At 32.9% G+C, this 15,110-nt stretch overlaps 2 protein-coding genes across 2 annotated transcripts; one reads left to right on the top strand and one right to left on the bottom strand.

Moving 5' to 3' along the window:
• The first annotated feature begins 474 nt into the window (after positions 1–474).
• Positions 475–9,184, top strand: LOC124831136 (dynamin-related protein 3A-like). Its single transcript, XM_047305038.2, has 20 exons — positions 475–1,081; positions 1,941–2,223; positions 2,310–2,338; positions 2,440–2,541; positions 2,761–2,829; positions 2,912–2,971; positions 3,552–3,665; positions 3,837–3,885; positions 4,041–4,150; positions 4,610–4,702; positions 4,904–4,996; positions 5,078–5,215; positions 5,741–5,854; positions 5,960–6,052; positions 6,174–6,216; positions 6,385–6,533; positions 6,624–6,770; positions 7,628–7,680; positions 7,777–7,876; positions 8,482–9,184. The coding sequence occupies exons 1-20, from the start codon at positions 707–709 to the stop codon at positions 8,755–8,757; spliced, it is 2,490 nt and encodes an 829-aa protein (XP_047160994.1). The 5' UTR covers positions 475–706; the 3' UTR covers positions 8,758–9,184.
• Positions 9,185–11,092: 1,908 nt separating this feature from the next.
• Positions 11,093–14,239, bottom strand: LOC124831135 (gamma-glutamyl peptidase 3-like). The gene is made up of 4 exons (XM_047305037.2): positions 13,852–14,239; positions 12,238–12,393; positions 11,550–11,717; positions 11,093–11,456 (listed from the first exon to the last, which is right to left on the bottom strand). Exons 1-4 carry the CDS (start codon positions 14,167–14,169, stop codon positions 11,355–11,357), a joined length of 744 nt encoding a protein of 247 aa, XP_047160993.1. The 5' UTR covers positions 14,170–14,239; the 3' UTR covers positions 11,093–11,354.
• Positions 14,240–15,110: the final 871 nt, after the last annotated feature.

Here is a 15,110-nt window from a genome sequence, read left to right as displayed (position 1 = left end):
TAGTTTTTTAATGAATGTTTTAAGGAAACATTTGTTGGATGAGAAACATTTGATTTATTTTAAAAAACTTTTTATTTTATTTTCTGATAATAGATTTGGCGAATTTCCAAAAAAATATTTTTTGGAAAGATAAAAATCCAACTTTCTTGATAATATTACCCTCTTAAATTTCTTTAATGTAATAAATTAAGTTTTTAGTAAAAATAGTACATTAATTTGTAGGATTTAATTACTTCTAAAGATATTTTCTTGGAAATCCCAAATCACTTATGGTAAGAAACTGCTTTTTTTAGTTAAAAAACAATTTTCATTATTTTTTCCACTTTTTGTTATTTCTAATTTCAGATTTGCGTTACCCCTTCTCCAATGCTCTTTTTTCATTTCTTTCTTCCTCCAGTTGGCCTGATTTATTTATTCAGTAATTAAGCCAAACAATTGGTGGTCACAAAATTAGGAAGGGAAATGGTAACGAACACTCTTCCAACATAAAGCCCCACAACTCTCACACGTCAAACACAGACTCTCAAGTGTTATATTATTATTCATTCATTCATTTTGAACTTTCTCCAACGCCAACGCAATACGAATTAGAATAGACGGTGAGGGAAAGCCTGGAGAGTTAGTCCCCACTCCACTCCAATCATTCAATCGATCGCTTCGAACCAAAACCCTAGCTAGGGTTTCTTCCATCGTTGATCCATCCATCATGGCAGAAGAGGTATCTTCTTCTACTACTACTGCTCCCGCGGCATCTCCTACTGCTCCTCTTGGTTCCAGCGTGATCTCCCTAGTCAACCGCCTTCAGGACATCTTCGCCCGCGTCGGCAGCCAATCCACCATCGACCTCCCCCAGGTTGCCGTCGTCGGCAGCCAGAGCAGCGGCAAGTCCAGCGTCCTCGAAGCCCTAGTCGGCCGCGATTTTCTCCCCCGAGGCAACGACATCTGCACTCGCCGCCCACTCGTCCTCCAGCTCGTCCAGACCAAGCGCAAGCCCGACGCCCCGGACGATGAGTACGGCGAGTTCCTCCACCTCCCTGGCAGAAAATTTCACGAGTTCTCCGACATTCGCCGGGAAATTCAGGTGCTGAACTTTTTATCTCCAACCTTTGCGTTTGTCTTGTTCATCTCTGTGACGCCGATAGCTTATCGTCATGAATTACTCACTAGGTGATTACCGTTTTAGGTCATTGAATAAATAATATCAAAGAAGAGAAGTAGAATATTATCATCATGTTCGGTTGGCGTTTGCCTTGTATTTTGAATGACTATTGAATGGTGGAGTTCTGCTTTCCCTTTTGTAACATTACTTTTGCTTGCCGGCATCTAAGTGGAAGGGAGAAGAGAATCATTTAATAAGGAGGGTGACCCTTTCATTAATAAAGATTATTTCCTCTCTGACACTTTTTTTTTGTATCCAGTTTTCTTTACTTCTTTACCCATTAACAATACATGCACACACTCTGGCACATTAACCGGTACTGAACTGAGTTGAATTTGGGTGTGATCTGATGGCTATCCGTGGTGCCATGTGCATGTATCGTGTTTGGCTTTGGTATTAGATGGCTTCCACTGCTCCAATAATAAAATGGAATAGATGGATACTTTAGAGACTTGGTCCTTTGAAACTATTAAAATGGAGTATAATAGAATGTGTAAGTTAGTTGAATGAACTTTGAGAAATATTGTTTGCTTGACAGTCGTCAATGTTTTTATCATATCAATCGGTGATACTGTTTTGGTTGAGGGTCCATTATCTACTTAAAGTGATTTCTATGCTTTAAGCTTGAAATGTGGTTAAATTTGAGACATTATTTGCATCTATATAGAATGTAATACCGTTGCTAGTGATGTGCTGATAAGTTATTGTGTACTAATTTAATCCCTTTCATTTACCTTTATAACTCTATATTGACTTATATATGTTCACTCTCTTTCTGTAGGCTGAAACTGATAGGGAAGCAGGAGGGAACAAAGGTGTCTCGGACAAGCAGATTCGACTGAAGATTTTTTCACCGAATGTTCTTGATATCACACTTGTAGATCTCCCAGGCATTACTAAGGTTCCTGTTGGTGACCAGCCTTCTGATATTGAAGCTCGAATCAGAACAATGATCATGTCATATATCAAAACTCCTACATGTCTCATCCTGGCTGTCACACCGGCAAATTCAGATTTGGCTAATTCAGATGCTCTTCAGATGGCAGGGATTGCTGATCCTGATGGTGAGTTTTTTCTTCCACGTGTCTGAAACTTCAATCTTTTCATACCTCTTTAACTGGATTTTTAAAGGTTCTTGTTTCCATTGTAGGTAATAGAACAATCGGCGTAATCACAAAGGTTCGGTATACTCTTGTAACACTTTATCTGACACAATTGTGAAATTTCTTAAGCTTTTGCCTTGTTCTGACAATAATAGGCACTTATTATTTGGAATGTAGTTGGATATCATGGACAGAGGTACTGATGCCCGGAATCTGTTACTCGGAAAAGTTATCCCCCTCCGACTTGGTTATGTAGGTGTTGTAAATCGTAGTCAGGAGGTAATGATGTTATAATATAGTTCTAAAAGCTCTGTTTAATTACTTTAACCTGTGTGCATGTTTTTATTCATTAAAAGTGCTGGTCAATGTTTAATAACACCATAAATAAGGATACCTCATAAATGCATATAACTAAATATTTGTAACTTGCTTGATTGGTGTGGAGGTAAATATGAGTTGATTGCTGAAATATATTTTGGCTATTGTTTCGTCATATAGGATATTCAAATGAACCGGAGTATAAAGGATGCTCTTGTTGCTGAAGAGAAATTTTTCCGCAGTCGTCCTGTAAGGAAGTTCTTATTTGTAGTTAATAGTCAAGTTCTTTTACTTATATATGCTTACTCTTATCTATCTATGTTACTCATAGGTATACAGTGGTCTGGCAGATAGTTGTGGTGTTCCTCAACTGGCAAAGAAATTGAACCAGGTAGAGTCTCAGTGACACTAAAAACATGTATATTTATTGTTTATAATACTAACCTTATTTAGGGATTTCAAATGCAGAGTAAAAGTTTGGTTCAGTCTTCACACTTTTTCATTCTTTAATTGACACTTCATATTTATTTATTTTCTTTATATAAAAGCAGTCAAAATTGTTATACTATCCTTTATCTTTAGGAGGGAGGTATCAAAGAAATGCACTTAGTTGTTTCTCCTTCAGTGTTGATTTTGGTGGTGGCTTTTGAATTCTTCTTTGAATCATTTGTATCTTTTTTTGGAAGGGAGAAGAGAAAGGAGAGTTGAAAGAATGAAGTTTCTTTTGTTTTTAGTGCTGTGAAAGAGTTTGAAGAGTGTATGCAAATAGCCAGATTAATACTAGCTTGGAGTAAAGGCTTACTGTGTCGAATTTGGAGAAAGAATATTGTTAGATAACTTCTTGGATAGAACTGAATTCTTTCAAATCCCATAAAATATTAAACCATTATGGATTGATACCAAGATTAGGATTTCTAGTCTAATGCAAGCCAATATATGGTATGCACATTTACCTGTTCATCCTTTTGCAGATTCTAGCACAACATATAAAGGCTGTGCTACCTGGGCTGAGAGCACGTATAAGTACTTCACTAGTCTCTGTGGCAAAGGAGCATGCAAGCTATGGAGAGATTACTGAGTCCAAGGTTTGTGTTAATACTGAGATGTCTCTTGGATACGTTCCTGTGACTTGTTAAACCCTTAAATAGTTAAGTATGCCGCACAAATATTCTCCTTATTTTGTAAAAGAAGCGGCATTTTTTCTACTTTGTCTGTAATTATGCAATGCATTATTTATAAGTGTTAATCTCTAACAGGCTGGTCAGGGTGCACTTCTCCTGAATATTCTTTCAAAATATTGTGAAGGTACTGAACTATCCCAACAGCCTAGTTTCTTATCTTTTATTTATTAATGAAGTTGTGTTTTATTTTTTTCTGTATTTGTTAACTGCTATGCCACATATTGTTACTGATACCTGTTAAGTAAATGGTATCTTCAATTTCTTTCTTCTTGAAAACAGCATTCTCTTCAATGGTTGAGGGAAAGAATGAAGAGATGTCTACATCCGAGTTATCTGGTGGAGCACGAATCCATTACATTTTTCAATCCATATTTGTCAAAAGTTTAGAGGTATATAATTCTTGTGTTTCCATATGATAATGTTCGAAATGTCTTTTCTCATGCTACATTTCAATTAAGATGGAAAATGCGGAGGAGGCTATAGTTAAATCATTAGCCTGTCAACCTTATTGAATTTCATGGATGAAGACACTATTATCCTACAATTATTTATATATACTACGCATATGATATTAATCAAACATTGTTAAACAAACAAAATTGAATATTCGTGATTGTATGTATATAACCATGAAAATATGTAATTTCATTTTTGTTGCTAAACAGGTTTCATCGTAATTTTTGTAAATGATGTGCTGAATGATATCATTTTATTATTATGGGTTAAGCAAATGATAGATTATAGTTCAATGAGAAATAATGATTTTATTATAAGCACAGCGTATGATGTTGAGTTGTAAGCAATGAGCAAAATGTGCTAATTCCTTGTGATGCAATGCTATCATGAAGGAGGTGGATCCATGTGAAGACCTGACTGATGATGACATTCGGACTGCCATACAGAATGCTACAGGGCCTAAATCAGCACTATTTGTTCCAGAAGTAGGTCTTTTTACTCAATCCTTTTTCCTTAAAAAATTGAGATAGAAATTATATTTCAAAATAAGAATACAAATTATATTTTAAAATTTTGGTTGATTTTGTAAATGTTTCATCATAATTTGTGAACCCAAATACATAAATATGTTTATAGAAAATACCCTACTCTAGAACAAGTTTATTTATTTATTTCCATGTAATCAGGTGCCATTTGAGGTCCTTGTGCGAAGGCAAATATCTCGTCTATTGGATCCAAGTCTTCAGTGTGCCAGGTTTATATATGATGAACTAATAAAGGTAGTGACAGGGCTTTAAGCTTGCCATCTCTCTTGTCTTGCATTATCAAGTATGTACCTAAACAAAATCCCTTCTCTTCAGATCAGCCATCGCTGTATGGTTACTGAACTGCAGCGATTCCCTTTCTTGCGAAAGCGTATGGATGAAGTTATTGGGAACTTTTTACGAGAAGGCCTTGAACCGTCAGAGAATATGATTGCACACATGATAGAAATGGAGGTGTGCTGAAATTTAACTTGTTTAAATATAAATGTATACTTTCTCAATCTCTACTTAAAATTGCTCATCAGAATTTGGTTGAGCCAAAATTGTCTCACTTACATATCTTTCAATTTTCAAGTAATTTTTAGTCTGAATTTGATGTAAGTATCATTCTTGATACTGCTTTCATTTTCAACTGTAAATGAGTAGTCAACTCCTTGACTTTCTTAATACTGTTCCGCATAAGAGAATGAGCCATTTATTTCCAATGGAGTTGTTATGAAGTTATGCCATTGGTGTTTATATTGAGTCTTCAGTTCTTGTTTAGCTGACTGAGCATGGCTTGGGATGCTGTGTTAGAACATTGGTGAATGATGTTCTCTCCAAATAAATTGGAAAAATCATCACAACTAAAGATATTAAAGTGTTTTTGGTGTGTATTAGAAATCATTGACATGTCAATTGTGACGGGCAATCTATTAGAGTGAATCATCAATTTCCTTGTCCATGATTTCTTATTCAAACTACTCAATAATTCTACAGATGGACTACATAAACACTTCCCACCCAAATTTTATTGGTGGAAGCAAGGCATTAGAAATTGCTGTGCAACAGACCAAGTCTTCTCGGGCTGCTATACCAGCTTCTAGGCAGAAGGTATACTTATTACGAGATATGCCCCATATTTTTCATGTGAGATATGTATTGTAATTTTTGCAAGCCTTTCTTTACTTTCAAAATTTTCTTACCAATCTCCCATAGGATCCTCTGGAGTCTGATAAGGGATCAGCCTCTGAAAGAAGTGTTAAATCCCGGGCTATTCTTGCAAGACAAGCTAATGGAGTCACTGATCCGGTTTGTAATTGTATATTGTTTAATTCACAATAAATTTTTCTTAGTGGGAATCTAGTTAAGAGCTACTAAACTTAGTATCTCGTTGTTATTACTGTATTCTTATGATATAAATGATAAACAGGGTGTCCGAGCTGCATCAGATGTTGAAAGAAGTGTGCCCTCTGGTAATTTACATGTGCTGTTGAATGTTTTGGTTTTTGCATTTATTTTAATATGAACTTGTTTTCAATATTATTTTTTGGTTGTCCAATCTTTAGTCGAGTGATTTTATTATCTATGGGCTTTATTTTTATTTTGAGGCATTTATGATTTTAATGCTTAATATCTTTCAGGAAACACTGGTGGATCAAGTTGGGGTATATCATCCATTTTTGGTGGAGGTGATAGCCGAACGACCGTGAAGGAAAATATGGCTAGTAAACCACATACTGAACCAGTTCAAAGTGTGGAACATTCATTCTCTATGATCAACTTGAGACAGGTTTGTGTACATGACACATTTATTGTCAGCTTGAGCTTGATCAATATGTTCAATAGCTATAAATTTCATAATGTTCGTTGGATTTTGTAGCCACCTCCTGTCTTGAGGCCATCTGAGGGCAATTCAGAGACAGAAGTTATTGAAATAACAGTGACAAAGTTGCTTCTGCGATCGTACTATGACATTGTCAGGAAAAATGTTGAGGATCTTATCCCTAAAGCAATCATGCACTTCTTGGTACTTTACTGCTTCATCTACTTCTTGCAATTAGAAATCTAAAAGTAGTTTTCTCAGTGTGTTTGATTGCGTTATTTTCTTTAGTTTGTAAAAATTGTTTGATAAAACAATTTTCAAAAGCAATTTGTAGACAAAAGTGGGAGAAGATGTGTAAGGAAGAACACGAGTAAGAAGAAACTGATAGTAGAAAAGTAAGAAAACCTAAACGATTCGAAGATATTCTAACTTTTTAATGAAAAAAATAAAAATAAAAAAATACTGGTTTTAGAATATTTTTCAAAAGCTATCGATTGAGTTGCTTTTGTTAAAAGAAACGTAACAGTTTTATCCATTTTGTAACGAGAAAGCTTCTATTCCACTTTCTTTATCCATTTTGTAATGAAAAAGCAGGTGTAGACAGGTGTCTACACAAGTTATGTGAACTAAACCAATAAACAAGTAACGGTTATGGTACTCGAATTTATGCGAGTATGTCAATAAAATAATTCTTTTCTGCACTAGAATTTCTCTGTACTTTAACCTAAATAACATTGTCTACTAGATCTTGACGTATATTGTCTCTCCCACTGAAAATGGTGAGTGTACTCAACAAGTTTAAATCCAGTTGGTTTTTATTGAGTAGATGCCTACTTTTTTAAACTGTTGCAAGCAATATCAGTAATGTGCTATCTCGTTTCTGAATTTAAGTATACTCAGCATTTCACTTTGTTTTTTAAGACGAGGGTGTCCTGTTACTTATGTTCTTAATATTTGATTCGATTGTGTACTGTGCTATTTATTTTGGAGTGGTTGGGGATACTTGATTTTTCAAGCATTCAATAAAATACCGGTGACTGTCTCTTACAAAATCATATCAGGTAAACAACACCAAGAGAGAGCTGCACAACGTCTTTATTAAAAAGCTATACAGGTAACATATAGTGGCTGTGGCATGCTAATTCATTCTGATGTATGTTTCTCTGACGTGGATTGCTGATTATACTGTGTATTTTAAAATTCAAACCAGAGACAACCTGTTTGAAGAAATGTTGCAAGAGCCTGATGAGATAGCCTTGAAAAGAAAGCGTTGTAGAGAACTTCTTCGAGCTTATCAACAGGCTTTTAAGGTTTGATAGTCCTATCACTTTTAATGGGCAATGTTATTACTTGGCATGTTAGTTATGTTCTATTTAAATTGGTTGCTTTCTCATGTTACTCATCTCTAATTAGAGGTGTATGTTATTGGAAGTGGTGAGAACCTATTCCCGACACTTAAATCATATACATAAATGGCCGAAATCAAATTTATGTGATCAGTTGAAAACGTTACCGAATTTAGTTTCAGTCTTGGTAATCCACGTATCATCTAATAGTTGATATTTCTTCCCTTACATTCCCAACAAACCACTGCTTTAAAGAAAAATTTGATTCTTGACAACATATGGTTCACGTGGTGTACTCATCCCTTTTACTCTGTGAAATAGTTAGTCACTTACAAGGGTTGTAGTTTATAACACGATGTGCCTTTTCTTTTATAAATTCATGTTTATGGTTGTAATATGGTGTGGTTCTTCTTTTCTACATGCATGCTTTTTGACTTGTCAGAAATGCCGAGTCAATTTTCTTCTCATTGCTTCCAGATGTATACGGTCCAAGATTTATTTATTTTATTTAGGTTTTTTACATAACCTAACCTAACAACATATCTGGTAACTGTATTACGTGTTGGTAGGACTTGGAGGAACTACCAATGGAAGCTGAGACAGTTGAAAGAGGATACAGTTTGCCCGAAACAACTGGATTGCCCAAAATTCATGGATTGCCAACATCATCTATGTACTCAACCAGCAGTTCTGGAGACTATTATGGAGCTTCTCCAAAGCACTCCAAGTCGAAAAGGTCTTCACATTCTGGGGAACTTCAATCACCGATGCACGGTGCTATATCAGATTCTAATGGAAGTGGAAGGCTATTCACGTCAAGCTTTTATCCCACGGTTGATGCATGAGCTATACGTGAATGTGCTCACTGGTCGGTGGAAGAGTTAACTCAAGGCATTTTATTCATTTGATTACGCTGCAACTTTCGGGATATAGAACTCTGCCTCCCGGAGCTGGACTTCATGAAATTACTCTATCTAACTAAAATGGTCTTGTATATTGGCCATTGCTTTCTTTCATAAGTTCACTTTTTCTTCTCATATAGCATTGGCATTTTTTACAAGGCTCCAGAGAAAGAATAATAGGAGCAGGTGATCTTTCACATTTTTGAGAATCGGCTTTCTATACATTCGTGTATATGACCTTGTCTTTTTTGTTTAGTCAGATCAGATGTTTTTGTTATTAATCGACAGTTATGTAATTCCAGTTGTGGTTTTTCAAAAAAGATTGGGTGAATTGCTATTTTGAAGTAATAGGAGGTCATCGTTATATGAATATGCAAGCAATATGGAGTTATCAATTTTAGTTATTATGTAGGGTGGTGACTGATATTGCAATATTATTTATTATACCTATCAATGAAGAGGATTCTTTTTTTTATAATTGTTGTATGACTGTCTTTTTTTTATATAATTTATTATTAATTTTAGTCTTATTAGGATATCTCATTTTATCGTTTTGCTATTAACTACTTTAAATTTAGTTAATTATGTACTATAAAAATTAACTATGGTGAAATTATAAGAATTATATATTGTTTAGAATCATTATAAATGTTCGTTAAGATGACTTTCATTTTTTTATTTTATTTTGAATTTGAAATTCAAATTGTATTACTATATTTTTACAATTTTTTTATGATTTAAAATTTCGAATACCTGTTACCATATATTTTCAATTTGAAAATTTCATGTTATTGGCAATGTTCATCTTAATTTCAAAAAAATATTGAAATTAAAAAATACTTATTTTTGCATCATGTAAATCTGATATTGAATAATTTTTCTTTTAAATTGTTATAAAAATATGACTTATATTTTTTCTATTTATTTTACATAGTAAGAAATTGACTTTATAAATCAATTTTTTTAAGATGTTTTTCTTTTGAATAATATAGAGTAAAATCTAATTAAAGTTTTAAAATATACAAAAATAATGTTTTTAATAAATTTAAATTGAATGGATTAATTAGAAAGTCTGTACCTACTTTTTTGGTGTGTGTACGCATGCAAAATGTTTGATTTCCTGAGTGTTTTGTAAGAATTGTTGCTACCGTAAAAAGTGCTATAGTTATGTGTGCAAATAGATTTGAGTGTTGTTGTTATCAAATTTATTTTATTTTTGAAAATAAGTGTTACTGTATGCTGTATAACATATAAAGGATGTTTTTGGCAATTACACGAGTTAATTCCATCGTATATATTATCATTAATTCATTTTAGGATTCTGTTTATTAAGGTTTTTCATGTTATTGGCAATGTGCATCTTAATTTTCAATGCTGTATAACATATAAATTTTAGTGCAATCTAATTTCACATACACTTTATCATCATCAAATTATAAAAGTTGAAATAAATTTTATTAAATCCAATAAAATTGATTTCAACATCAAAACATTAAAAATAATTCAATTGAATTAATAAAATAATTTACAAAGTAATTATTAAATATTGTCAATTATTTATCAATAACTAAACAATAAAGAAATAAACATATAGGATCGGGATCACGATGAGAAATCGATTCAAGAATTGTATGAACTTGTTTTATAAAATAATTTAAAACTAAAAGGTGAAAAAAAGACTCGAACATGCCCAAAATCTTATCGTAACTCTGTATTGTAATATCAGTAGTTGAAGTGGAACATACAAATTATTCTCTCCATATATGATGTAAGATCGCTCACAAATCTGTTAAGCTATAGCAATTTTCACGTACTGTGTTCTATGCAGAGCAGATGCATATTTATTTTGTAAGAGAATATTACTGAAGGTGAAGCTATGGGAATGAACTCTCAAACATATTATGCATCGCTAATTTATCAAAGATACCTTTATTTCTTACAATCTTTTGTATCAAAACTATAAATTAAATAAGGTGTCGAATAAAGATTTTAGATTTACGCATGACAGCAATTATTAAATAGGTTGCATACTTTTTTTTACTATAATTTACTTCAATATTAAAGTAGATTTATGACAGGAATCGCTTATTGTACAATTTTATTGATAAGATCTGGATTCTCATATTTGAAAGGAGATTATTCTCAACTAAAAAGAGAATAAGATGCTATACAGTCCACCAAAAAAAAAGGGCTTAATCAGCATGGGTGGACTTCGCATCATTTGTTGATAATGTTGAAGTTAAATACTAATAAATTTGAAGTATTAAGAAGAAAAAAATAACTAAAAGGGATGATTATTGTGGACATTCTTGATAATGGATGCCAACTTAGCAATAGCATGCCTAATTAATATTAGACAGCATCATCCTACAAAGTCTTGTTTCTTTAATCAGTAAAACCCTCTTACACATTAATAATAATATCTCAAATATTACCACGATAATACTATTTTACAGTACTCTTTTTTGTTTTTTGTTTTTTGTTTTTTTTACTTTTTCATGTCATATATCTTATGGAATGGTAGTAGTAAGTGATGGCAGTCAAAATCGACCCTTTAGAAAATTGACGCATAATGTTTTCAAAATCTCCTTGTCGGGCTCTTGTAATGCCGCCTTATCCTTTGCATCCAAAGCAAAAGCTTCCTAATATTCCAAACAACCATATTAGGTTGTATTCAAAAATCAGAAGAAACAGTAAAAGAAACAGTGGAAGACAAGAAAATGAAGATTGAATACCTGAACCAAATTTCGGGTAATAATACGATCTATAAAGTGTAAGAGGATGTCATGGGTGAATTCTGGGTGGCCTTGGATGCCAAAGATGTGATCTCCATAGCTGAACATCTCAATTGCACACATTTCTGACCAAGCTATCACCTCTGCTTTAGGAGGCAGCTCTAGAATCTACACTTCAACATAGTCACTTTAATATTATAATCCGAAAAAAAATATGTTGAAAGGTATTATTACATAAGGGTTAAATATGTTTTTAGTCTCTAAACTATTGGCCGTTTCTGGTTTTCGTCCGTCCCTCTTTCAAAGTAAGGTACAATTTGGTCTCATTCTTTTCGAAACGTTCGCTTTAGTCCTCGAAAACTAAACACTGTTTCAAAATTTGGTCCTCATTTAGTAACAGATGAGGACTAAAACCAAAATTTCGACGAAAACCAAAAACGACCAATAATTTAGGGACTAAAAACATATTTAACCCTTACATAAATGAGTGGTGAGACATTTTTATATTCATTTTGAGACATGGTACAATGATAAAATAGTTTGATATAGTATAATGATAATTTTGTGTTTTTTAAAAAAGAAATGAATAATAAAAAAAATATTAAATGAATGTAAAAGATTTATATTTATTAAAATATCGTTTTGGTATTATTTTTATTATGATTAAGTTGAGAAATTACACACTAACCTCATCCCTGTGGCATTTGTATATGGAAAGTTGTGATGGGAGTTTGAGAGATGAGAAAGACAATGGCAGAGATGATGACACGTTTATAGATTTCACACCAATGTCCCAACCCTTCGGAGATCGACCCACCTTCCCTCCCAATGCACGCCCGATTATCTGTTACATACATTTCAACACTCAAATTTCCGACACATCTGTTCATATGTTTTCTGTCGTGTAATAAATATCTTTCATACTTTACAAGTCTAGCGTATAGCAAGGAAACAAGAGATTTCAGAATTAAAACGTTTTTTGTTTGTTTTTCTAAATCTACCCGTAAAATATTTATAATAAGAAAGTTTCAGGTAATATTACTACAGAAAATGTTGATTGTGATTATTATTTAAGATATATTTGTAATGATAAATACTATGTGTCCATGAACACGCAATTGACAATAAAAAAAAGTTGAAAACAACACATAAATAATCAGCCACGAGAAGTCATCAAATAATGAAAAAGAAAAAGGATCTGTGTCCTATCGGCAACCATTAAAAAAAAAGAATCAATCAAATGACTCTTAAAGAGATTTTGAAAACGAAATTACATCCTTGTTGGCTTTTATTTTGCCTTTTATCAGAACGCAGGCTCACCACAATTTTATTTTTTTTGTTGGCCAAAATAGACAGATTAGGAGCATGCAAAAAGAGAATATTATCTTGGCACAAAATTCCACACAAAAATTCCAAAAAGAAGAATATCATTAACATACAGTGTATTTCCACACAATATTCGAGTGGTGCACTCACAGAATTCTACATGGGAAACGTGACGTGGAGAAGACAGAGACAATAGACCTGTGCAGTATTGGTTAGAGCACTCAAAATATAAGACGTTTCAAATTTAATCTCGTAAGTTAAAAAGATCATTGTGGACAGAACCAACAACCCTTGCAACATCTCTGGAACAGAGTACGAGAACATAAATATAGTGTCCACAACTTGTTTTCCGAGGAACTGAACCACACGGTCAATTTCGAAATATGTATCCAAACTTTTTTTTCCTCGTACTAAAATCTCTAACTCAGCTTATTTGTTTATTTTTAGAAGGCTAAAAGAATTTCATCACTGCAGAAGTAAATCGAATGGAAAAGATATTCACCCTCTTCTCAAATTTGAACCAAACTATACTTGAGCTAATTAATACACTGAAAGAAAAAAGAAAAGAGATTGAAAGTAAGATAACTTTTACTCCTTTACATAATGACTCAAATTTTATGGTTCCTAACCAGATGGATTCAATCTTTAATTTTGAACTGTTTAACATTTAACTAAAGATGATAATGAAAAGAGATTAACATTCATAACATTGCAATGGGCATTTAGGTAATTTGACAGGTTTACCACAAGCATATAATGAAACAAAAAACTATACACGAATGAGACTTATCCATATTAGAATATTGAAGGGCAGTTTTCAGGAGATTTTAAAATGAAAACAATAATTGATTATAGAGATATGAGAGAGAAAGTAATTAAAAAGCAGAAACATGGGAGGGAAGTAATTGATCAATACGGATATATATGGAAAATGAAATCGAAAGTAGGTGATGAATCGATGGTGACAAGTAGGAACCTGGTGACCAAAGCAAATGCCAAGGATTTTCTTGTGCATAGAGTCCAATTTGTTAACGAGTTGGAGAAGTTCAAGAATCCAAGGGTCGTTGGAATGGGCATCGTAGCAACTTCCGGTGATGACAAATCCGTCGTAGAGAGAGAGATGGTGGTTGGCCGGAAAGTGTCCCTGCACCACCTTGTAGAGGTCCCACCTCTCTCCCTCCTCCGCCAACACTCTCCCGAAGATCCCGTAACAGCCGCCGTGCATCTTCAACAAGTACTCCGAATCCTCACCGCACATCAGCAGCGCATACCTCTTCTCTCCGATCTCACCCATCTCAGAGAGAAACTATTTGGTGTTCTTCTCGTTAGCTTCCGATGATGGACAGACAGACACAACTACCTTTCCCACTCTGGCCTCCTTTTTAAAGGCTTCTCCTCCCCAAATTGTCCACCTTCTCACCTTTTATTACCAAAATGCCCTTTACACGTCACTCCTACCTTTTATCTTCTAATTATGACATCATACATGTTTTATCTTCTCCTTTTTCGTTGTAAACAAATAATTTCTATCTTTTGCAACTCTCAACTATCATTACAGTTAATTCCAATTCATAACACAATACCTAACCTTTTAGTTTTTTTTTTTGTCTTAAAAATTATTCTTCAATTTTATTTTACTATTTTTTTATTAACTCAGTTCATTATTTTTAAAAGCAAATTAGTATTATTATCAGTTGTTAACTCTTAAACAAAGTTTTTGTGAATGTATATGAAATCTGGAAGAGTAAAGGAACAGTTTGTATATCCTAGTACGTGACCGTTTTTCCTAAGTTTAAATAGAGTGGTCGTAAATTAGTGAGACAGGGTGGCTATGCGTGTGAGGTAGGTTATTCACAGTGACTTGGGTCATACATAAATAGTATTTATTTGTAATTTAATTTGTATTATCTGTTATTTATCAAATATTTATTTGAAAAATACTTATTAATATTTTGAAATTTGTAGATATTTCTAAATATATATATGAATATCAAAAACAATATTTTATAAATTTTTCAAAAAAATATAAATATAATTATAAATTGAATTAAATTAAAATTAAAATTTAATTTTAACTTCTTGTTTGAATAATGAATAATCACGAATATAAATAATATAATGTTTATATATTGTTTATAAGTGAATATTAAAAATATTCATTATATCATTATTTATAATAATAATAATTTATGATTATCAATTATTATTTACGTATATATTAATAATTTTGCCATT

Source organism: Vigna umbellata, chromosome 5 (genome assembly GCF_029865625.1).
Source record: "Vigna umbellata cultivar VRB3 chromosome 5, Vumbellata_1.0, whole genome shotgun sequence".
Lineage (NCBI taxonomy): Eukaryota > Viridiplantae > Streptophyta > Magnoliopsida > Fabales > Fabaceae > Vigna > Vigna umbellata.
The sequence above is the reverse complement of the archived record's forward strand: the minus strand, read 5'-3'. Positions and strand labels throughout refer to the sequence as shown.

What these genes read in the sequence shown, in the direction of transcription:
- LOC124831136 (XM_047305038.2), top strand. Translation starts at nt 707, where the DNA reads ATGGCAGAAGAGGTATCTTCTTCTACTACTACTGCTCCCGCGGCATCT. An exon ending in ACATTCGCCGGGAAATTCAG is followed by an intron (nt 1,082 to 1,940) that starts GTGCTGAACTTT and finishes CTCTTTCTGTAG; the next exon opens with GCTGAAACTGATAGGGAAGC. An exon ending in TGGCAAAGAAATTGAACCAG is followed by an intron (nt 2,972 to 3,551) that starts GTAGAGTCTCAG and finishes ATCCTTTTGCAG; the next exon opens with ATTCTAGCACAACATATAAA.
- LOC124831135 (XM_047305037.2), bottom strand. Translation starts at nt 14,169, where the DNA reads ATGGGTGAGATCGGAGAGAAGAGGTATGCGCTGCTGATGTGCGGTGAG. An exon ending in GCATTTGCTTTGGTCACCAG is followed by an intron (nt 12,394 to 13,851) that starts GTTCCTACTTGT and finishes TGTATGTAACAG; the next exon opens with ATAATCGGGCGTGCATTGGG. An exon ending in TTACCCGAAATTTGGTTCAG is followed by an intron (nt 11,457 to 11,549) that starts GTATTCAATCTT and finishes TTGGAATATTAG; the next exon opens with GAAGCTTTTGCTTTGGATGC.